The sequence below is a fragment of the Lutra lutra genome, chromosome 3, assembly GCF_902655055.1.
Source record: "Lutra lutra chromosome 3, mLutLut1.2, whole genome shotgun sequence".
NCBI classification, from domain to species: domain Eukaryota; kingdom Metazoa; phylum Chordata; class Mammalia; order Carnivora; family Mustelidae; genus Lutra; species Lutra lutra.
Genome location: NC_062280.1, coordinates 119,657,102 through 119,680,093, shown reverse-complemented (window position 1 = coordinate 119,680,093; position 22,992 = coordinate 119,657,102). Strand labels below are relative to the sequence as shown.

At 38.1% G+C, this 22,992-nt stretch overlaps 1 protein-coding gene across 2 annotated transcripts in view; it reads left to right on the top strand.

Moving 5' to 3' along the window:
* Nucleotides 1–22,992, top strand: part of MICU2 (mitochondrial calcium uptake 2) — a 151,277-nt gene that overhangs the window by 56,455 nt on the left and 71,830 nt on the right. For both annotated transcript variants that reach the window (XM_047722901.1, XM_047722900.1), the window contains exons 3-4: nucleotides 15,325–15,356; nucleotides 15,463–15,538. In XM_047722901.1, coding sequence (XP_047578857.1) covers nucleotides 15,325–15,356; nucleotides 15,463–15,538 — 108 coding nt within the window. The remainder of the gene's footprint in view (nucleotides 1–15,324; nucleotides 15,357–15,462; nucleotides 15,539–22,992) is intronic.

Sequence of the window (22,992 nt, the reverse complement as noted above, 5' to 3'; positions counted from 1 at the left end):
TACCTTATACATATTATATAATGCCTTAACATGTTATATAATGCCTTAGAACAAATGCTGTTTTAATAGCATAGAAAGTTGTACAGTGTCTGCCTACCTTATAAATTTTGTTGAAATTTGTTATAAATTTTTGAAATCATTTCAATTAATCTTGTCATACAAAGCTGCATTTTTATTTAGCTGGCCAAACCAAGGCAGGAGACACAGATTTGGATTAAGGATATGCTAAGATTGGCTCATTTGCAGCATTGCAATTGAGATTAGAAGCTTTTCTATTTCTCATAAATCCAAGTTAGATAGATACATGAGGCTGAAATTTTAAAATTTAGCATTAAAATATTTTATAAAGTTATTTGTCTGCTACCATAACTTCTCTAACCAAAATGTTTATTACTCTTTTTTTAGCTCAGTCTATTCCAGCTACACGGCCACCTTGCTTTTTACCTCACACAACAAATATGCTCCCACCCTAGGGTCTTTGCACTGGATAGTCCCTTTGTCTGAAACACATTTTCCAGATATCTCTTGGCTAATCCCTCCCTGTTTGCTTCAATTGCCTTCTCAATGAAGAAATGTAATCTGATACCACACATATCCCCATCCATTCATTGTGCTGACCTTTTAATCCCTCTTACGTTGTTCAGGTTTCTCTCATAGCACTTTTCACAATCTAATGTATACTATATCTAATTTACTTATTTTCTAAGTTTACTGTTCATTGTCTCTGTTCTACCCCTAGAATGCCTATTTCATAACAGCAGAGATTTTTGTCTCTTATACTCAGTGACATAGACTGAATGCCCAGAAAAGTCCTTGACACATAGTAGGTATTCATTAACAAGAGTTTCTACTAGACTTCCAAGAAGAGATAATGGGTAAGCAGTTAGATACACAAGTAAGAAAGTGAATGGAACCAAAAGTGTAAGTTTAAGACTTTTCAGTAAATTCATGCTATTTAAAATTAAGAGATTTAATGAGACTGCAAAAATAAGCAGTAAAAAGAATGCGCCCTGAGCTTTTCTGGCACTTAGAGGTGGAGAGATGAAGGAGAAAGCAGTTAAAGAAACCAAATAGGGGCAGTTTAAAAAGGAAGACCAGTAAAGTAGTGTTGCAAAGTGCAGGAAAGTGTTTCAAGGAGGAAGGAATGATCAACCATGAAAAATGTCAATGCCAAGTCAAGTAAGACAGGAAGTAAGAATTGACCATTGAGGGTGGTGTGGGCCAGATAGCAAAGTAAGAAGATACTGAGTTCGCCTCTTCCCATAAACAGATCAAAGCTGCAACTACATGTAGAACAACTCTGAAAACAACCTGAAGACTAGGAGAATAGCTGTTTCACAACTAAAGACATGAAGGAAAAGCCAAATCAAGACAAGTGGGAGGGACAGAGACATGATTAGGTGGGGAATCAAATCCCCAGCATAGAAAATTGCAAGCCAAAGGGATATCAAAGGCACAGAGGTTCACCCTGGGGAGAGAGGGGATCAAGCCCCACATCAGTCACCCCCTCCCTAGGGATCTGTACCATGAAGGCAAGCCCCCGTAATATCTGGCTTTGAAAATCAGTGGAGCTTAACGCCCCGGACTTCTTCAGTTTTTTGAGTTTATCTTTTCAGAGAACCAGCTCTTAGTTGTACTGATCTTAAGTTTCTATTTCATTTATTTGTCTGATCTTTATCATTTCTTTCCTACTACTAACTCTCACCACTTTTATTCAACATAGTACTAGGAGTGCTAGCCATGGCCATCAGACCAAAAAAAAAAAAAAAGAAAGAAAGAAAGAAAGAAAGGCATCCAAAGTGGAAAAGAAGTAGTAAAACTGTCCTTATTTGCAGATGGCATGGTATATGGAGACCATAAGGACTCCACCAAAAAACTGTTAGAACTAATAAGTGAATTCAGTAAAGTCACAGTAGTACAAAATACAAAAATAAAGTCACAGGATACAAAATTAATATACAGAGATCTGTTGCATTTCTCTTTTGGACATTGGTCTTAGCAATATTGTTTTGAATCTGTCTCCTCGGGCAAGGACCACAAAAGTAATAATGATCAGTTGAGACTACAGCAAATTAAAAAACTTTTGCACAGCAAGGAAACTATCAACAAAATGAAAAGATAGTCTACTGAATGGGAAAGATAGTTGTAAATAATGTATCTGATAAGAGGGTATTTCCAATCTGATTTAAAAAATTGATTGAGGTCCTGAATAGACATTTAAAAAAAAAATACATGGCCAGCAGGCACATGTCAAGATGCTGAACATCACTAATCACCAGAGAAATGAAAATCAGAACCATAATGACATCACTCTACACCTGTCAGAATGGCTAATATCAAAATAGATAAGAAATGTTAAGTACTGGCAAGGATATGGAAAAGGAAACCTTGTGCACTATTGGTAGTAATGTAAATTGGTGCAACTACTATGGAAAACAGTATGGTGGTTCCATAAAAAATTAAAAATAGGAATACTGAATGATCCAGTAATTTTACTTCTGGGTATTTACCCAAAGAACGTGAAAACACTGATTTAAAAAGGTATCCACCCCTGTGTTCACTGCAGCATCATTTACAATAGTCAAGATATGGAAGCAACCCAAATGTCCATCAGTGGATAAATGGGTAAAGATGCAGTGTATCTTGGGACAAATGGTAGCTATACTTATGAACATCGCATAATGTATAAACTTGTCAAATCACTGTGTTGTACACCTGAAACTAATGTTACATTGTGTGTCAGCTATACCCATAGAAAAAAGAAGGGGGAGAAAAGATGTGGTATATCTTTTATACCACAATGGATATTATTCAGCCATTAAAAAAATGAAATCTTATCATTTACAACAACATTGATGGACCTAGAGGGTATTAGGCTAAGTGGAAAAAGTCAGAAAGACAAATACAGTATGATTTCACTTATATGTGGAATCCAAAAACCAAAACAAAACAGAAGCAGATTCATAAATACAAAAATCAAGCTGGTGGTTGCCAAAGAGGAGGACAGTTGTGGGATGGGTAAAGAGATGAGGGGGGATTAAGAGGTACACACTTCCAGTTATCAAATAAATGGGTCAGGGGAACATAAAGTATAGCATAGGGAATATAATCAGTAATATTGTAATAACTTTATATGGTGACAGATGGTAGCTACACTTGTGAGCATTTCATAACGTATGTTAAATGTTGAATCACTGTGTTGTATGCCTGACACTAATATAATATTGTTTGCCAACTATACTTCAGTTAAAAAATAAATAAGTGAATGGGTTGCTCACTGGATATGGCAACATGAGGGTTTATTAATAACTTTCATAGGAACAGTTTTGGTGGAGTGGTGTGAAAATAAAAGCCTAACTAGAGTCATTGGTAATGTAAATGGGAAAAGAGAAAATGGAAGAAAGACAGACAGTGAGGGGTTTGCCATAAAGGAAAGGAGAAAGTCGAAGCAGTAGATCAAAGTGAAAGTGAGATCAAGAGAGGATTTTTTTTTTTTAAGACAGGAGAAACAGTTGTGTATGTGTTGACAGATGAAAGGAAAACTTGACAGTGCAGGAAAGAAAGAAAACAGTTTCTAGGACAACGTCCTTGAGGAGCTAAGAGAAGAAAGAGACTAATAACACTGTGGAAACTTGGCATTAGAAAAGTCATACTACTTGGTGGGAACTTATAGAAGTTATGTTTCTGGGGCACCTGGGTGGCTCAGTCGTTAAGCGTCTGCCTTCGGCTCAGTCATAATTCCAGGGCCCTGGGATCGAGCCCTGAATCAGGCTCCCTGCTCCATGGAAAGCCTGCTTCTCCCTCTTCCACTCACCCTGCTTGTGTTCCCTCTCTCTCCGCGTCTCTCTGTCAAATGAATAAATTTAAAAAAAAAATCTTGGAAAAAAAAAAGTTATTTTTCCATTTCTCAGTCAATTAAGAATCCAGGTCATCACCTGAGAGTGAAGAAGGGGTTGCAGTATTGGAGTTTTGCCAGTTAGTCTTCTAAAACAGTATGGTTTGATTGTAAGGATTGAGAAATGTAATATGATCACCAATAGCCTTATTATAATCCCAGTTGAGATCATTACTTATGAATATAAAATGAATCTAAATCAACTGATTGTGGTTACTTTTCTCTGTGTTCAGCTGTACAGTGTTGGGATGGAGAAGGCAGAGTTGGATCTAACAAGGGTCAGCCAAGAGTATATGACAAAGGGAAATAGAAGCAAGGGAATGATTACAATAGTTGGCCATCGAAGCTCAGCCAGGTGGAAAGTTACAACATAAGTAGGTAAAGAATAATGAAAAGATGTTGGTATCAAATAGATTGGAGGACCCAGTAGGATCAAGGCATGGTTAGAGTCGGCATGCAGATGAGGGAAAAAAGAACAGTGGTATTATTATATAGCATAGTTGATAGTGCAGGTCCTGGAATAGCACAGAAACTGAGTTTGGACGCTGACTCTGCCACTTAGTAGTAGTGTGACTGTGGGTAGTTATTTAAGCTCTTCAAGCCTAAATTTCTTCATCAGTGTTATGGGAATGCTATTAGTACCTATCTCAAAGTGTAAAGATTTGGTAATGTCATACAAGTAGGGCACTGAGTTCCTGGCATATAGGGAGCTCTGAAATTTTAGCTACTTCATAAAATTGTTATTCTTCTTAGGGAAAATGCAAAAATGTTGGCAATTATATCTGAATTCTTGAATTATGAGTGATTTTAATTCTTTCATTCTTTTATCTTTTAAAGATTTTGCAGTAAGCATTATTCCCAAAATTGCACCCACACACACAATAAGTTTTTTTAGTTGTAGCTCAACTAAAGTTTCAGTGGTTAAAAACTGAAAACCAAATGTTAATGAGTTTATGTAGCTTTGGAAAATCAGAAGTGTCTGGGCTGAGATAATAGAGTGATTTTTACCTTAAGAACTCTTTCTTAAGACAGAGAAAGCAGATGTTTGTAGCTCTTGTTTATGTGGCTACACTTTATAATCATTATTGGTAATAATAATTGAGGGAAAACTCAGTGCTACAATTACCCCATTAAAAAAAAAAAAAAAAAAAAAACCTGTTCCACCACTTGTTGGACTTTGATTTTAGCTTAATTCTTGAAAAGTTTTTTCCCACAATCAGGAGCTCTTTTATAATATAAATCCCCTTAAGAATGAAGTCACAGCTTAACCCTCTGTTACTAAAAGCCAAGAGCAAGCAAAAATGAGTCACAGAAGAGATGCCTGGGAGTGTTGGAAGAGAGCAATAAGGCCAGTAGAGAGATACCACAGGAATTTTGCCCCATGCTGGTCCTGACTGTTCCTTACCTCTATATGTTGGATACCTATATTTATACTTACAACATAGATTTTATTGCAAATAAATAACTAAGTCAAATTCAGTTTAACCTGTTGGCATTAACCTGTTGGCAATTTACTCTGAAAAGGGTTGTGATTAGGATGGCCATAGAATTTATTATGGTGCCTGTGCCAAAGTTGCTTATGTCTTTGTGGATTTATCTTGGACTTTTGGAATTCCACAAATGAATCTTAAATTTTAAAATGGCTGCAATTAAAATACATAGTTCTTATCTTTGCCACTATTATAGTTGTTGATTTGGGGCTAGTCTCCAGTTCTCTCTGAGATTATTTCCAGCTCTGTAAAATTAGGTATAATTTGATTCTTTCTAGTCAAATGTGATAACAAAGAATTTTATAAACTTGCTTGAGAGTAAATTCTCCTGGAGCACTTATTAAAAATCTCAAGTTCTGGGGGCGCCTGGTTGGCTCAGTGGGTTAAACCTCTGCCTTTGGCTCAGGTCATGATCTCAGGGTCCAGGGATCGAGCCCCACATCGGGCTCTCTGTTCAGCAGGGAGCCTGCTTCCTCTCTGCCTACCTCTCTTCCTGCCTCTCTGCCTACTTGTGATCTCTCTCTCTCTCTCTCTGTCAAATAAATAAATAAAATCTTTTTAAAATTTTAAAAAAAAAAATCTCAAGTTCTGTTCCTGCCTCCCCTGATGTTGTCGGTTCCAAAGGTTTGAGATAGGACCCTGGGATCAGTCACTAAACACCATCTCCCTCTCTCTGCCTATCTTTGTTATATTCCTAATCTGCTTCCTGTCTCTGAATTTGTGTACTAGATACCACATGAGTGGAGTCATACAGTATCTGTCCTTTTGTATCTGACTTCTTTCAGTTAGCATAATGTTCTCAAGGTTCATTATGTTATAGCATATATTACTTCAGTTTTTTAATGGCTGAATATACTGTATTTTATGGATACGACATTCTTTTTTCATCCATCAGTTGATGGTTATTTCTACTTTTTGGTTATGATAGATAACCAAACACTTCCCTGAACATTCATGTATAAGTTTTGTGTGTGTGTGTGTGTGTACATAATGTTTTTACTTTTCTTGGGTGTATACCTAGGAGAGGAATACTAAGTCATATGTTGATTCTGTGTAACTTTTCGAGGAATTGCCAGACTGTTTTCCACAGAGGCTACACCATTTTTATGTGAGAGTCCTACTTTCTCTACATCCTCCTCTAAACTTGTTATTTTCCAATTTTTGTTTTTCATTATAGCCATCCTAGTGAGTGTAAAGTGTTACCTTGTGGTTTTCATTTGCATTGTCCTAATGAATGATACTGAACATCTGTTTGTGTACATGTTGGTCACTTGAATGTCTTTGGAAAAATGTCTTCATATTTTTTTACCCATTTTTACTAGGCTTATTTAGCTTTTTAATGTTGAGTTGTAAGAGTTCTTTATAAATTTTGAATACTAGACCATTGTCAGATAAATGACTTGCAGAAATGTTCTCCCATTTTGTATGTTTTCTTTTTCCCTTTTTTGATAGTTTCCTTTAACACATAAAAATGTTTAATTTTGATGAAGTCCAATTTGTCCATTTTTTCCTTGGTTGCTTGTGCTGTGGTGTCATATCAAAGAAACTGGAACCTTACTGTAAGTTCATAAAAATTTTCACCTGTTTTAAAAGTTTTATAGTTTTAGTTCTTATATTTAGATCTATTTTGAGGTAATTTTTGTATATGATAAGAGGTAGGAGTACAAATTCATTCTTTTGCATTTGATATCCATCCAAGCTGTGCCAGTACCATTTGTTGAAAAGACTGTTTCCCTAAAGAAGTCTTACACCAACTTCTTTCTTTTTCAGTGAAAAAATTAGGGAAGATTTTACTGAAATATTTCATTTTTTTTAAAATGCTGTTGTGTGACTAAGAAGAGTTCTATATAGTTGTTTCTATAGGTTTTCTTAAAGAGACAATAGGGTTTAGGCCCAATTACATCTTCCCAATAATAAAACCTACATTTTATTTTTTTGAGTTTTTCTTAATATATTTATTCATTTTTAAATAATCTCTACACCCATCTGGGGCTCAAACTCATGACCCTAAGATCAAGAGTTGCACACTCTTCTGACTGAACTAGCCTAGTGCCCCAAAACTTACATTTTTTTTTACATTTTATTTTTTTCTGATGATTTTATTTATTTATTTGGTGGGGACACAGAGGGAGAGGGAGAAGCAGACTCCCTGCTGAGAGGGAGCCCGACATGGGGCTTGATCCCAGGAGCCTGAGATCATGACCTGAGCCAGAGGCAGCCACTTAACTGATTGAACCACCTAGGCGTCCCTGAAACTTACATTTTAAAGAAACTTCTTAGTCTGTCTTACGCTTTTTAAATTGACTAGAGCTTATGCTTAGTTTCAATTTACTAGTTGTGTTTGAAGTAGATTCTTCACTAGTGCAATTGGTCCTTGAACAATACAGTTTGGAGTGCCAACCCCCCGTGTAGTCAAAAATCCATATATAACTTTTGACTCCCCAGTAACTCCATTACTATTAGCCTCACTGATAACATAGTCAAATAACACATATTTTGTATGTTATACATATTTTACACTGTATTCTTATGATAAAGTAAGCTAGAGAAAAAATGTTATTAAAAAATCATAAGGAAGAGAAAATACATTTACAGTACTATGTATTTATTGAAAAAAAACCATGTATAATTGGACCCATGCAGTTCAAACCTGTGTACATTCGTTGTTGGGGCACCTCTAAGATAGTACCCTGTCTCACATAGCCCATTGTGATTTCAAGATATTCTAGATTTCCTTTAGTTTTAAGTTTATGCTTCAGATTTCTTGTATTGAAATACCAGTCTTTGACAAGGATGTGGTGAAATTGGAATCTTCACACGTTACTTATAGAACGTAAACTGGTGCAGTCACTTTGGGGAACAATTCAGCATTTCCTCAAACTATTAAACATAGAATTACCATATGACCCAGCATTTCCACTCCTAGGTATACCATCCAAGAGAAGTAAAAACATACCTCCACACAAAAACTTGACATGTAGCAACGTTATTCACAATAGCCAAAAAACAGAAACAACCTAAATGTCCACCAGCAGATGAATGGATCAATAAAATGTGATGGATTCGCACAATGAAGTATTATCCGGCTCTTTTAAAAAATGAAGTACTGGGACACCTGGGTGGCTCAGTCCGTTAAGCACCTGCCTTTGGCTCACGTCCTGGGATCGAGTCTCGCATCGGGCTCCCTGCTTGGCTGGGATCCTGCTTCTCCCTCTCTCTCTGCCTGCTGCTCTGCCTACTTGTGCTCTCTCTGTCGAATAAATGAATAAATAAATAAAATCTTAAAAAAAAATAAAATAAAAAATGAAGTACAGTGAAGTACTAATACATGCTACAACATCCATGAACCTTGAGAACATTATGCTAAATGAAAGAAGCTAGTCACAAATGTAACTGTATGATTCCATTTATATGAAATGTCCAGAATAGGCAGAGCTATAGAGACAAAGAGTAGATTAGCAGTTCCCTAGGATTAGGGGGTGAAGAGTGGCTGCTAATGGGTTTTCATTCTTCTGGGGTGATGACATGTTCTGAAATTAGATTGTGGTGATGATTGTACAATTCTGAACATATGAAAACTATTGAACTATACAGCTTAATGGATGGCTTTTGTGGTATATGAAATATATCAAAATATAATAAAGCTATACAAAATGCATGTATAAAAATATACCAGCTCTTGTACCCAATTAAAAATAATGGTTTTAAAATTATTATACTTTAGAAAACATAAAGGAGACAATAAAATAATAAAAACATGACTATATGCTTTTCTAATATGAGAGAACTAATTTCTTGTAGGTCTAAGCAGGTATGTAAACCAAAACATTCATCTACTGCAATTCTAATAGAAAAGTGAACTGATTTACAGGCAGTAGCTTTTTTTTAGTACAATTAAAAGTTTTAAAAGCACAGATTGATGATAAACACATTTTCCAAAAAAAAGAGTTGCTATGTTAGACCTTCAAAGACTCACTAAGAAGTCTTACTCCCATTCCTCCAGTTAAACATGAAGTCAGTACCTGAGTAGACCAGGGTTGTAGGTATAATCTGCTCTCACAGCATTTGAACACTATACAAAAGTACCAGATTTTCTAGTCGGTCATTCTACACCCTTAAACATTTCTACCCCGGGCTTTCTTAGAAACACACACATACCTTAGATGGAGCCCAATAAGGATTCCCGTAGTTATCAAACTGCATCATGGCAAATAACTTAAAACTTCCAAGTACCCTGGCTCATCACCAGCCCACCCCCATCTGAGGAGTATGCATTCTCCTGTGTGAGAAGAACCGGTTTAAAACCCACAAGCACTGTGTTGGGCATTGGGATATAGTGGTGAATAAAACAGATATTGTTGTAGAATTTATAATCTAATATAAGAGTGGGTAATAGATGGTCTTCAGTGTGGTGAAGTTTCAGTGGAGAGGTCAGTAAGGACTGGAGTAATCAGGACTTAACAGAAGGTATGAGAAGAATGGATAGAGTTTCTTCTGGTAAAGAACCCAAGATTGTATTGCACATGAGGTGATAAGTCAGTTAAGGTGCTGTGGCAGATTGTATTTCCAAAAATGGCTGCAGTACTGTTTCTGGCCCTATATGCTCTTCCACAATTTTGCCAGCAAGAGTGGAGCCTTTGTCCCCTCTCCTTGAAACTTTGTAACTGCTTCAATTCACAGGACACACATGGAAATGATAGTCTGGCAGTTTTGAGGCTAGGTCCTAACAGGCCATACAGACATTAAGTCAGTTGCTAATATCATTTTTAATGGTGAAAGTTTGACTGCTTTGCCCCCGCGATCAACAACTAGGCAAGGCTCTCCACTCTTGCCACTTAGATTCAACACTGTACTAGAAGTCCTACCCAGTGCCGAAAGGCAAGAAAAAAAAATGAAGCGTTTAGATTTTAAAAGGAAGAGCTAAAGCTATATTTGGTCAGAGACATCTTTATAGAAAATCCCAAAGCATCTACAAATAATAGAACTACTAAAATTAGTGAGTTATCAGGGTCAGGTTATTGCCTCTCTATATGAAAATCAGTTGTTTTTCTTTAATACTAGTGATCTCTGATGCATCATGCTAAGTTTTCTTACACTTTCTTATACATGTTCTAGCAAACTACCTGATTACCTACTCAAAGAGAAAATAGAAGTCTTTAGATACCAATTACCTCAGCTTCCTGCCACCAAAACTGCCACTCGCCCTCACTCTCCTCATCACAATAGAAGTGACTGACAAGCCCTACTCTCTGTTTCTAGAGTATTCCAACTCTCCCTGTCTCAGTACTGCATATGCTGTTCCCAGAATGCTTTTAACCCCACTTCTCTGAGTTAATTCATGCTAATCCTTCAGCTTCTCTTATTTGGAGAAGCATTCCCCATTATTTAGTTTCTTTTTTTTTTTTTTTTAAGATTTTATTTATTTATTTGACAGAGACGCAGCGAGAGAGGGAACGCAAGCAGGGGGAGTGAGAGAGGGAGAAGCAGGCTTCCTGCTCAGCAAGGAGCCTGATGTGGGGTTCGATACCAGGACCTTGCATCATGACCTGAGCCAAAGGCAGACACTTAACGACTGAGCCACCCAGGCGCCCCCCCCCCATCATTTAGTTTCTTAGCTGCTGTATTTCCCCCTTTATATCAGCTCTTAAACTGTAATTAATTTGTTGTGTATAATGTTGTTGTTATTATTTCACAGTACTTGAGGTTGCAAAAAAAGTCACATTTTTCCCCTTCAAAAATAACTTAAATGTATTTGAAGAGCAGTTTAGCAAAGTTGAGAAATAAGCCACATTCAGACATTTTAGGAGATCACTGTCTCCCTCTAGAAAAAATACCAACCAGAGGATAGTTCTTGTTCCCCCTATTTAAATATTACAGCAGAAATGAGCAAGCCACATGCTTTGTTGAAGGAAAATAGCACCGCTTAATTTGCCCTCCTTTTTTTCCCTCCAGTTATCACTTTTACTAGTACTAAAGTTTGTTTTGCTAATGTGTCATTTTCTCCCTCAGTCTCCATAATTGCTGTGACTGAATTCAAGCAAGTATTGGAGTAACTAGTTCTGTCTTATACTAATTCTGACATTGATACCAGGTTGTTCATATATGCATGCAAAAGATATAAAATGATGGCAGTGTCTCTGTTGTCTAATTGTTATATATCAAAAGTCCACTTACCTCTAGCAAAATGAAATTGAATTAGATACCAGTAATGATGTTTTTATAGTTATAGTCATCAAATAATTTTATTTTGGCTAGAGGTAAAGATTTATTTGACCTGTAACAGTACTTACTATGTATTAACGTAGTTTACTTATTTTAAGTATTAAAATGGCTGTTTGCCTTTAACAAGATGGGCTTGTTCCTGATTTTTACTTCAGAAATCCTCTGTAAACAGTGAAACCCACATGGTGGAATCTCTGCAAGAGGTGGAGACCTTTAAAAACATTCTACTTCCTGAGCCAGAATTCCATTGTAGTGCTTCATAGATCTTCAAGATCTGTGCCTTCCCCTGCCAAGAAAAGCCACAATGTATTTCCCAGTCTTCATCCTCATATAATAAAACATTACAGCTTCAACTCTAGCTCTACCTTATTGCTGTTAACTTTTTCCCCATTCTGTTATTTCCATATATGACTACATATATACATATGCATATTAAAAGACTGGATTTTTTATGTATGTGAAAGTAGAAGTAACCAAAGAAAGAAAAGCAGTTTTCCCCTCCCTCCAAAAAAACCAGACAGACCAAACAAACACACATAAAAATTTCAGATTATGTACAGATAGGTTTCACTCTTAAATAGAAAAATGGGGCCAAAATTATTTGGGTATATTTGAAATGTCCTGGTGTTTATAATTGCTGTCAGAAGAACAAAGTTGTGGCTCATCATACCACAGATCAGACCATGGACCTCTTCCTTTGAAAATCTGTGGTCTCCTTGGTATTTGGTGAGATACCCTCTAACCTAGTGTTCTGGGTTTGAAACACTATAACCCCTTCTCTTACTCAAGGAAAAGTTTATTAACTTAGAAGAAAGAAAAAAACAAGAGAAATTAGATGTTCATTCTGGTAACTCATTAATTTTTTTTTCTAAAAATGAATTTTATATAAGAAAATGACCTCATTTTGTCAGCTAACGATAATTTCTTAGCCTTTTTCTAATTATTGATTCCATTCTGAAAAAGTAATTTTTATAAGAAAAGCTCACTCGGGGCGCCTGGGTAGGTCAGTGGGTTAAAGCCTCTGCCTTCGCCTCAGGTAATGATCCCAGGATCCTAGGATCGAGCCCCACATGGGGCTCTCTGCTCAGCGGGGAGCCTGCTTCCCTTCCTCTCTCTCTGCCTGCCTCTCTGCCTACTTGTGATCTCTGTCTGTCAAATAAATAAAATCTTTAAAAAAAAAAAAAAAAGCTCACTAGGTACACAGTTTCTCCATTTTTGATAATAAAATACATATTCAGGTACCAAGCAGAACTTGTAATCAACATGAAATAACCAGTGTTACCTCTCTAATCATCTCATGCATAATCATTCAGTTCTGTGTCAAGTGTTGAATGTGGTTCCCAATTACTACTTTAATGGAACTGAAGGCATCTTATACCTGTTTTGGGAAAATCTGGATGAGAAGAAAAATCCAGTGTCCATATTGTGACCTAATTCCTCTTGCGTATCAGTCAGTCTTACTTGTTTAATTTATAAAATGAGGATAATAAATGATTAACCACTTAAAGGCAGGGATCTGAATAAGAAGACATTCTGGAATGTTTTCTAGTTTTTACTCGATTATTCAGCAGATACTTAAATGCCAATCACTGGACTACATAAAAGGAAGGACAAATACGGAATCTGCCTCAATAGGGTTTTACAATTTCATTCTTACATGTGATTCTGGTGTTACATTATCAACTAATTCACAACCTTATTGTTGTATTTAAATAGTATTGAATTTTACTGGCTTAGGTATTTGGCCTCTAGACTTCTAGCTGCAGGGAAGCAAATGCTACCTTCTTTCCTCATACAGTTTCAAGTAGAAGGATTTTTTGAAACACAAAGATTTTTAAAAGACCAAAAAGAAATCTAGGTATGAAGCAACTATAAGACCCCCTGGAAATAATCTTATTACTTAGAAACCATCCATATTGTCACCTTCAATATGTCAATTATTACTTCTTAGAATACTTGTTTCATTTAGATACAAGGATTAATCTCTGGGGAGTAACCTTAATTGTCTAAAAATAAAAGTGCCTCTGGTAATGAATAATTTGAACATGACTTGAAGAAAAGCAATATAAGGAATGTGAATCATCAGGTTTTTTTTTTAATAGAATATACAAAGATAGATAAAATATATCTATTACATAGTTATCTGGGATTTGTTACTAGCATTGTATTACCACATATTTCTATATACACATTCACATAAACCCTTTGGTTGTAATGTAAATGATAATTTTGTCTATTTGATGGTCAAAGGGTATATTAGCACCTAACATTAGAATCTGGGGTTATCATTGGGTGACACATACTTTGAAGTTATCCCAAAATAGCGCCTGGAAGGCTCAGTGGGTTAAAGCCTCTGCCTTCGCCTCAGGTCATGATCCCAGGGTCCTGGGATCAAGCCCCACATCAGGTTCTCTTCTCGGCGGGGAGCCTGCTTCTCCTCTCTCTCTCTCTCTCTCTCTCTCTGCCTGCCTCTCTGCCTACTTGTGATCTCTGTCAAATAAATAAATAAAATCTTTAAAAAATAAAAAAATAAAATTATCCCAAAATAGTAACACCTAAGTTTATAAACATGGTCATAAATGTTTCTAAAAATGATATAGTCATATTTGCAACTATGTTTTTCATTAATGATGCAAAGCTAAAATCTTCACAGTTTATTAACAGCAAATGATAGAATTTGTCCCCAGTAGATTTATAGTCCAAATTAAGCATCCTGAAGTACAGAAAAGGTACATCTAAAAGTATTCATTTTTTTTTTAACCTGTCTCCTAAACTTTCAGAGACTTTGTAATTGTACTGAAGGAACTTCATAGATAAGATAATCTTGAGACCAGAAAGGGAAGTTTGTGATGCTTGTGGCTTATGTAAGAAACAACATAAAACATTTTTCAGTATTCTAGATGTGTAAATGACTTGAGGCTATAAATCTCAACAAAAGAAGCAACTCAATGCTTTAGAATTATAGTGGATAAGAAGAAAATGATGTAAGCGATAAAGAGGATGGCTAAACACCTGAAAGAATTATAAATCTCTGCTATCCAATAGGAGATTATTAAAAAATAATTTTAGAATGGATAGTCATATTGGCTAGACTTTTAAATTTACTAGAGGGCTGCAAACTTAAGAGAACTTTTTAGGGTTCAAAAATGTAGCTTTCTAAGAGATGAATGTGAATTTTTTTAATCAGTGAAAGCAAAAAGGTTTTTTAAATCATATTGGTAAGAATTTATTTATGATGCAGACAACTAAGAGAAGTCAAAAATGGTGATAAGATTTTATATGTCTGAAATAGGGTGAGTGAAATTGGAAAGTAGGTCTTAAAAAATCCATAGTGTCTTTGTGTTTAGACTTAGAATTCTCTGGCTCTTAACTTTGGTTTAAAGATATTAGCTAACTTGCCAAAGTTTTATTTTCTTACAAATATTTAGTTGTTTTTTTTCTTTAAGATTTTATTTATGTATTTGACAGAGACACAGCGAGAGAGGGAAGTAGGAGGGAGAAGCAGGCTTCCCACTGAGCAGGGAGCCCAGTGTGGGGATGTGGGGCTCGAATCCAGGACCCTGGGATCATGACCTGTGCCAAAGGCAGACACTTAACAACTGAGCGACCCAGGCACCCTAGTTGTTTGTTTTGTCTTTTAAATAATTTTCTTTCTTTGTGGAAGTTGAGTTTTACCAAGGAATATGGGTACTAAATAATGTTTCTTCTTTACTATAGGTAAAACTTCAGTGAAGAAGCTGACAAAAAAGGTAAGCAATGTGTGTGGGAGAGTTCTTTCTTCCTTTCTGTTTTTTGGTCACATAGAAAATGAACTTTTATAAGTTAAAATTTAAAAATTTCAATGTGTATTCAAAGGATATCGAGGATATACTGGCAGGAATCCAACCAGCTCGTTGTGGATCAACCTTTTTTAGAGACCTTGGTGATAAAGGTAATTTTGATTTGTTAAATTTCTACTTGTTTCATCTAACCAGAGTATTGTTAAGGGGTTGTTGTGAAGTCTGCAACTGTATGGTAGAGAGCCAATGTAGAAAATGCCATGTTCTTTTTAATAGATTTTTAATGCCAAGTTCCTTAATAGATATTTTTAAATCATAATAAAACGTTCATTGAGGGGCGCCTGGGTGGCTCAGTCGTTAAGCGTCTGCCTTCGGCTCAGGTCATGATCCCAGGGTCCTGGGTTCGAGCCCCACATCGGGCTGCCTGCCTGCTTCTCCTTCTCCCATTTCCTCTGCTTGTGTTCCCTCTCTCGCTATGTTTCTCTCTGTCAAATAAATAAAATAAAATAAAACAAACAAAAAAAAAGTTCATTGAGAAATAATTTTCTCAAACTCTCTGAGAGATTACAGCTTAATTATTAAAACATCAATTTTAATTAAAGCTTGGGGAGGAGGAATGTAGCAAGTGAAGGCCTCAGAGAGATCCAGAGGAACACCAGCTTTTAAGGGAGTAGAAGAGGAAGTAGTGCTCGTGAAAGAGACAAGGACAGAGTGACCAGAGAAGTAGAGGAGAATCAGGAGAATGTTATCACAAAAGTCAAGAGGAAAAAGTGTTAGGGAAAGAAAAAAGTAAGTTCAGGCCACTTGAGAGACATGGGTGTGAGCAAGGAGATTTAAAGGTCAGTAGCTGAGGGCGGAGATAGAAGGCCAGAGGAATGTTGTTTAATGTTAGATGAAGATACTTGAGCACATTTCTTATTGATGAGAGGGAAACATATATAATAAAATGTTAGATGAAGATACTTGAGCATATATCTTATTGATGAGAGGGAAACATACATAATATATTATATATAATATAGCAATATAATTATATAATACCTAATAAGATATAAGAGAAAGGAAGTGTGAATGGGAGAGAATCCTAGAAAATGTGAGAGAAGGGATTGTCTTCACAGCAAAAATGGAAGGATCAGCATTCCACAGGGTGCATAGCTTTTTTCATTGTATCAGTAGGAAAGGATGAACAGGTGGGTAATTTAATGCAGGCATTTGCAAATTTAGTGGCAGGAAGTAAAAGCAGGTTGTTCTGGATAGCTTTTATTTTTTTTATAAAGTAGGACATATAGAGAAAGAAGGTTTGAAGTAGCTTCTGTGGTTAGGAAAGAGACCAGACCAGAGAAACATAGAGTTCTGGGAAGCCTGAAGGGATCAGAAGATAGTGTAGGTCATGAAAGAAAAGTCACCAGTCAGTGCAATTGTGTGATGATCTTCCTGCAGGCTACATGTAGGAACAGAAATGTTGGACATTTGTACTGGATTTAGGATTTTGCTGAGCAAATGGGTGGAAGAAGAGTCACAGACAGGGGGTAAGGCTGTTGAGGGCAAGAGGGGTTTTTAGTAATGAGCCATGGAATCTAAGCAAGATAATGGAGAATAAAGTAGAATAGTAAAAGAAAGTAAAAGGGAGATGAAAAGAAGAAAGTGGGGCAGTCAAGAGGGAGCTGCCAGTGAGGTTGAAGAATAGGTATAGTAAGAGTCCAAGAGTAGAAAAGAACTTGCAGTCATAAAGTGTTTAGATTTATCATTTCACAGATGAAACGGTTCCAGCAGATTTCAGGGTTCTAGGTGTGGTCCTGGAATTAGATGACTAAAGCAGAAGTAGATTGCAAAGTTAACATAGTGAAAGTTCTCAAGGATCTGAGAGAGAGGGTATTTTCAGAGAGAAGGACAGTGAATCAAGTTCTAAAGTCTTCAGGGACTAAAAGATGATGAGAGGGAACTTAGGTAGATGACCACTAAGAAGAAAAATAAAAGGTGGCCTGGCTGGATGGAATTAACCTCAAAGATACAAAGTTTTTATAAGAGGTCAGAAGGGAAAAGGTCTGGAATTAGCACTGAGGTAGAAAAAAATGAATAACCTCCATTTTAGAAGTCTGCAGAGGTACCAGTACCCTTAGTAGAGAGATCCAGATTTTGGATAAGGCAAGACTGCACATGCAGTAAATAGATTAAAGATGTGTACTGTGGAAAGAGAATTTCAGAGAGCACGGTAGGAAAGCTTGGGTAGAAGTAGAGGAGTAGGAGATTGGTTGAATCAGGAAAGATGAAGCATACACCAGCATGCAGATGTATAAACAAAGAGAATAGATACTATTTTGGAAAGGGTGATGAGGCTGTTGAGAATGGTAGGACATAAGCCAAAGAGGTACACAGAGCCTAAATCATACATCCCTTTACAGGACGTATTAAAGAGTTTAGACCTTGGGGCGCCTGGGTGGCTCAGTGGGTTGGGCCGCTGCCTTCGGCTCAGGTCATGATCTCAGAGTCCTGGGATCGAGCCCCACATCGGGCTTTCTGCTCGGCGGGGAGCCTGCTTTCTCCTCTCTCTCTGCCTGCCTCTCTGCCTGCTTGTGATCTCTCTGTCAAATAAATAAATAAAATCTTTAAAAAAAAAAAAAAGAGTTTAGACCTTATCCTAAGAAGAGTAGATTGCCATTAAAAAATAAGAAAGTGACAAATCAGATGAGAACAGTCACTCTAGCAGCTGGGTGGTGAATGGATTGAGGAGGAAGCAAAAGAAACAAGAGGTTTTGCATTAACAACAAGGGGTTATATGCTAGAGAAGAGGTAGTAAAAATGGAGAGAAGAGTATAGATTTGATAGGTATTTTGGTGATAGAATTGGTAGGACTTAATGACTGATTGGATATGAGAGGGGACAAAGAAAACAGAATCGTGTATGGTGCCCAAGTTTCTGGTTTGATCAGCAAGCTGAATGTGCCATTCACCAAGACACATGGGTCATAGGGAAAGGACTAAGTGTGGGGAGGGAAGGGCGAGGAATGAGTCCAGTTTAGGACATACTGAGTTCAGATTTAAGAATATTCCGACACACAGCAAAGGAAACAGTCAACAAAACAAAGAGGCAACCCACGGAATGGGAGAAGATATTCGCAAATGACAATACAGACAAAGGGCTTATATCCAGGATATATAAAGAACTCAAACTCAACACACACAAAACAGATAATCATATCAAAAAATGGGCAGAAGACATGAACAAACACTTCTCCAATGAAGACATAGAAATGGTTAACAGACACATGAAAAAATGTTCATTATCACTAACCAGGGAGAGTCAAATCAAAACCACATTGAGATACCACCTTACACCAGTTAGAATGGCCCAAATTAACAAGACAATAAACAGCGTGTGTTGGAGAGGACGTGGAGAAAGGGCAACCCTCTTACACTGTTGGTGGGAATGCAAGTTGGTACAGCCACTTTGGAAAACAGTGTGGAGATTCCTTAAGTAATTAAAAACAGAGCTTCCCTATGACCCTGCAATTGCACTACCAAAGATACACATGTAGTGAAAAGAAGGGCCATCTGTACCCCAATGTTCATAGCAGCCATGGCCACAGTCCCCAAACTGTGGAAAGACCCAAGATGCCCTTCAATGGACGAATGGATAAGGAAGATGTGGTCCATATACACTGTGGAGTATTAAGCCTCCATAAGAAAGGATGAATAACCAACTTTTGTATCAACCTGGATGGGACAGGAAGAGATTATGCTGAGTGAAATAAGTCAAGCAGAGAGAGTCAATTATCATATGGTTTCACTTATTTGTGGAGCATAAGAAATAACAGGACTTGGGGAGATGGAGAGGAGAAGGGAGTTGGGGAAAATTGGAGAGGGAAACGAACCATGAGAGACTATGGACTCTGAAAAACAATCTGAGGGTTTTGAAGGGGCTGGGGGTGGGAGGTTTGATGAGCCTGTTGGTGGGTATTATGGAGGGCACGTGTTGCATGGAGCACTGGGTGTGGTACATAAACAATGAATTCTGGAACACTGAAAAAGAAATTTAAAAAATAAATAAAAATAGAAAAAAAAATATTCAGACATCTAGGGATGCCTGGGTGGCTTGGTCAGTTGGTTGTCTGCCTTTGGCTCAGGTCATGATCCCATGGCCTTGGGATTAAGCCCCTCATTGGGGTCCTTGCTCAGCAGGGGTGTCTGCTTCTCCCTCTCTCTCTCCGCCCCTGCTTGTGCTTGCTCTCTCTCTCAAATAAATAAATAAAATGTTAAAAGGAAAAAAAAAAAATTGTCAGCCATAAATGGCCCCTGAAGCCACTGTTGCAGATGCAACCATACAGGAAGCACTTAGGAGAGAAGAGTCCCTGAGATAAAAGTTCAGTTTAAGGGGCGCCTGGGTAGCTCAGTGGGTTAAAGCCTCTGCCTTCAGCTCAGGTCATGATCCCAGGGTCTTGGGATCGAGCCCCACATCGGACTATCTGCTCCGTGGAGAGCCTGCTTCCTCCTCTCTCTGCCTGCCTCCCTGCCTACTTGTGATCTCTCTCTCTGTCAAATAAACAAATAAAATCTTTTTTAAAAGAAATTTTTTAAATAATATTTAAAAAAAAACAGCTCAGTTTAAAGAACACACAGAAAAAGAGAGGGGCCCTTTATAAGGCTTGAGAAGGAGTGGTCAGTAAGGGACTCACCCACGGGAGTGACCTCACCAGTGCAGTGCTGTAAGTACTTCCTTCCAAAACAAATGTACATGATCAATAACAATTTTAATAGCTACAAATACTTACTAAAGGTTTCCTATGTATCAGATACTATAACCCTCTTACATGTATTACTACATTTAATCCTCACAATATTCCTTTGAGGAAGCTATCTTCATTTCATACCCCCATTTTATAGCTGGGTTAACTGAGGCACAAAGGGGTTAAGTAACCTGCCTGAAGTCATATACAGGTAGTAAAATCAATTTACAAATAGCATTTAGTGGAAGAAGAGTTAAGATGGCAGAGTAGTATGCTTGCCTTGTCCCATGAACACAGCCAGATAAATACAGATCACTCTGAACATCCAAGAAACTGATCTGAGGACTGAGAGAACAAACTGAACAAACTGGAGGAAGAAAAGAGGCCATAGCATGGAAGGTAGGCAATACAGCGACATGATTTGGGGAAGAAAAGAATCGCGGGTGCTGCAGCAGGGAGGGAGCCCTGATCTTGGGTGGGATGGTAGTGCACACGAGAGCAAACAGGAGCCATGCAGGGGATTGCACAAGAAAAGTGCTTCCCCAGCACCAATGACTGGGAAAAAGAGGAGCTGATTGTTAGAAGTTTTTACAAGCAGCAGAGCTCAAGGACTGAAGTTTTAAAAATCACTTGAGCCTGGCAGGCATATTGGTGCTCCTGTGAAGGAAGAGGGCAGAGGCCCAGGACCAGACAACATGGTCTAAGGATCCCCTGGGTCACACTGGCAGAGAGAGTTCCCCTTCTTAGAGTTTGGGAGAGACAGCACTGCTTCTCAGGGGACAAAAGAACTGGCAGGTGCCATTGAGCTGCCCCACTCATTAGCATAGAAGCAGAAGTACCTGCTCAGGGCAGCTAACCTGGATGCTTACTTTTTGTTATGCTTTACCATAAACTCCAAGCCTCTGTGTGTTTGTGTGACTGCCCTTCTGGGACAACAAACCCACACCAGCCACATTGCAGCAAGACCCTTCCCCAGAGGATCAGTGTGGGTCCATGCCATACCTGGTCCCTAAAATTTGGAGTTTTGAAACCCAGACAGTCTTCTGAGATACAACACAGGAGCACTGTGCTGCCAGGTGGGCAGGTAGCTCAGACACAGACAGGATGAAGGCAGGGATCTGAAGAATGTCTGGGACACACAAGAAGAGACTGATAACTTTTCTGTGAGGGTTTCCTGAATAGTGGTGGGCACAAACTCCCCTCTCCCCTGCCCATCAGCACAGTCCGACTTCAGTGAGCACCACAGTGCCCACAGTGAAGGCTTGAGCCGCTTACACCAAGCTCCAAGCGCTCTTCAGGTGCTTTCTTACTAAGGCAAGTGTGCCTGAGAGAGTAGCAGTGGGCCCCCTCCTCCAGAGGACCAGCACAAACCCACCACACACACACCAAGTCTGCTGACCATAGAAGGCTGCAAAGCTTCAGCTCTAGTGGAAACGGGATCTAGCCTCTTTTAACAAGCTGACCAAAACACACCTAGTTAAAATTTGCTACACAGTAGACAAAGTCCAAACACTCCTCAGAGCAGCAAAGAGAAACTGCATAGGACTGACCTGAGGGAAAGATAAGCCAAAACTCAAAAGCATAGTGCACACAGCATATACCAGAGACACTTCCCAAAGTGCCAGGCCCTGGACAGTGTACAATGTCTTCTTAATATAGCCATTAGTCTCAGACTCAGGGAACATAATAGGCTTTGCCAGCACACAGAAGACAGAGACCTAGACAAAATGCCAAGATGGAGGAATTCATTTCCAAAAGAAAGAAAAAGAAAAGATCACGGCCAGGAATCTTATTGAAACGGATCTAAGTAAGATGCCTGAACCAGAATTTAAAACAACAATTGTAAGGATACTAGCTGGGCTTGATAAAAGCATAAACAACACCAGGGAGTCCCTTACTACAGAGATAAAAAACCTAAAAACTAGTCAGGTCAAAATAGAAAATGCTATAACTGAGATGCAAAACCAACTGACTGTAATGACCACAATGAAGGAAGAAGCAGAAGAATGAATAAGTGATAAAAGAAAATAAAATTATGTAAAATAATGAAGCTGAAAAGAAGAGGGAAAGAAAAATATTGGATCACAAATGTAGACTTAGGAAACTCTGCGACTTCATAAAGCATAATAATATTTGTATCATAGGAGTCCCAGAAGAAGAAAAGAAGGAAAGGGGGGCAAAGGGTTTCTTTGAGGAACTTAGAGCTGAAAAGTTCCCAAATCTGGGGAAGGAAACAGGCATCCAGATCCAGGAGGCACAGAGAACCCTCATCAAAATCAACAAAAGCAAGCCAGTGCCAAGACATCTTAGTAAAATTTAAAAAATCCACAGATAAGGTAAACATCCTGAGAGCAGCAAGGGAAAAAAAATCCCTAATTTACTAAGCATGACAGATAAATTTAGCAGCGAACTTACCACAGAAACTTGGCGGGCTGTGGGCACCTGGGTGGCTCAGTCAGTCATCTACCTTTGGCTCAAGTCATAATCCCAGGGTTGTCAGATCAAGCCCCACGTCAAGTTCCCTGTTCATCTAGGAGTCTGCTTCTCCAGCTCCCTCTGCCCCCCCACCTGTGCTTTCATGTGCACGCTCGCGCTCTCGCTCTCTCTCACTCTCTTTCTCTTCCAAATAAATAAAATCTTTAGGGGGAAAAAAAATTTGGCAGGCCAGCAAGGGACTGACATATATTCAACATGTTGAATGAGAAAAATATGCAGCCAGGAGTATTTTATCCAGCAAGACTGTCATTCAAAATAAGAGAGAGAGTTTCCCAGACAAACAAAAACTAAAGGAGTCGTGACCACTAAACCAGCCCTACAAGAAATATTAAAGGGGACTCGTTGAGTGGGAAAGAAAGACAAAAAGCAACGAAGACTAGAAAGGAA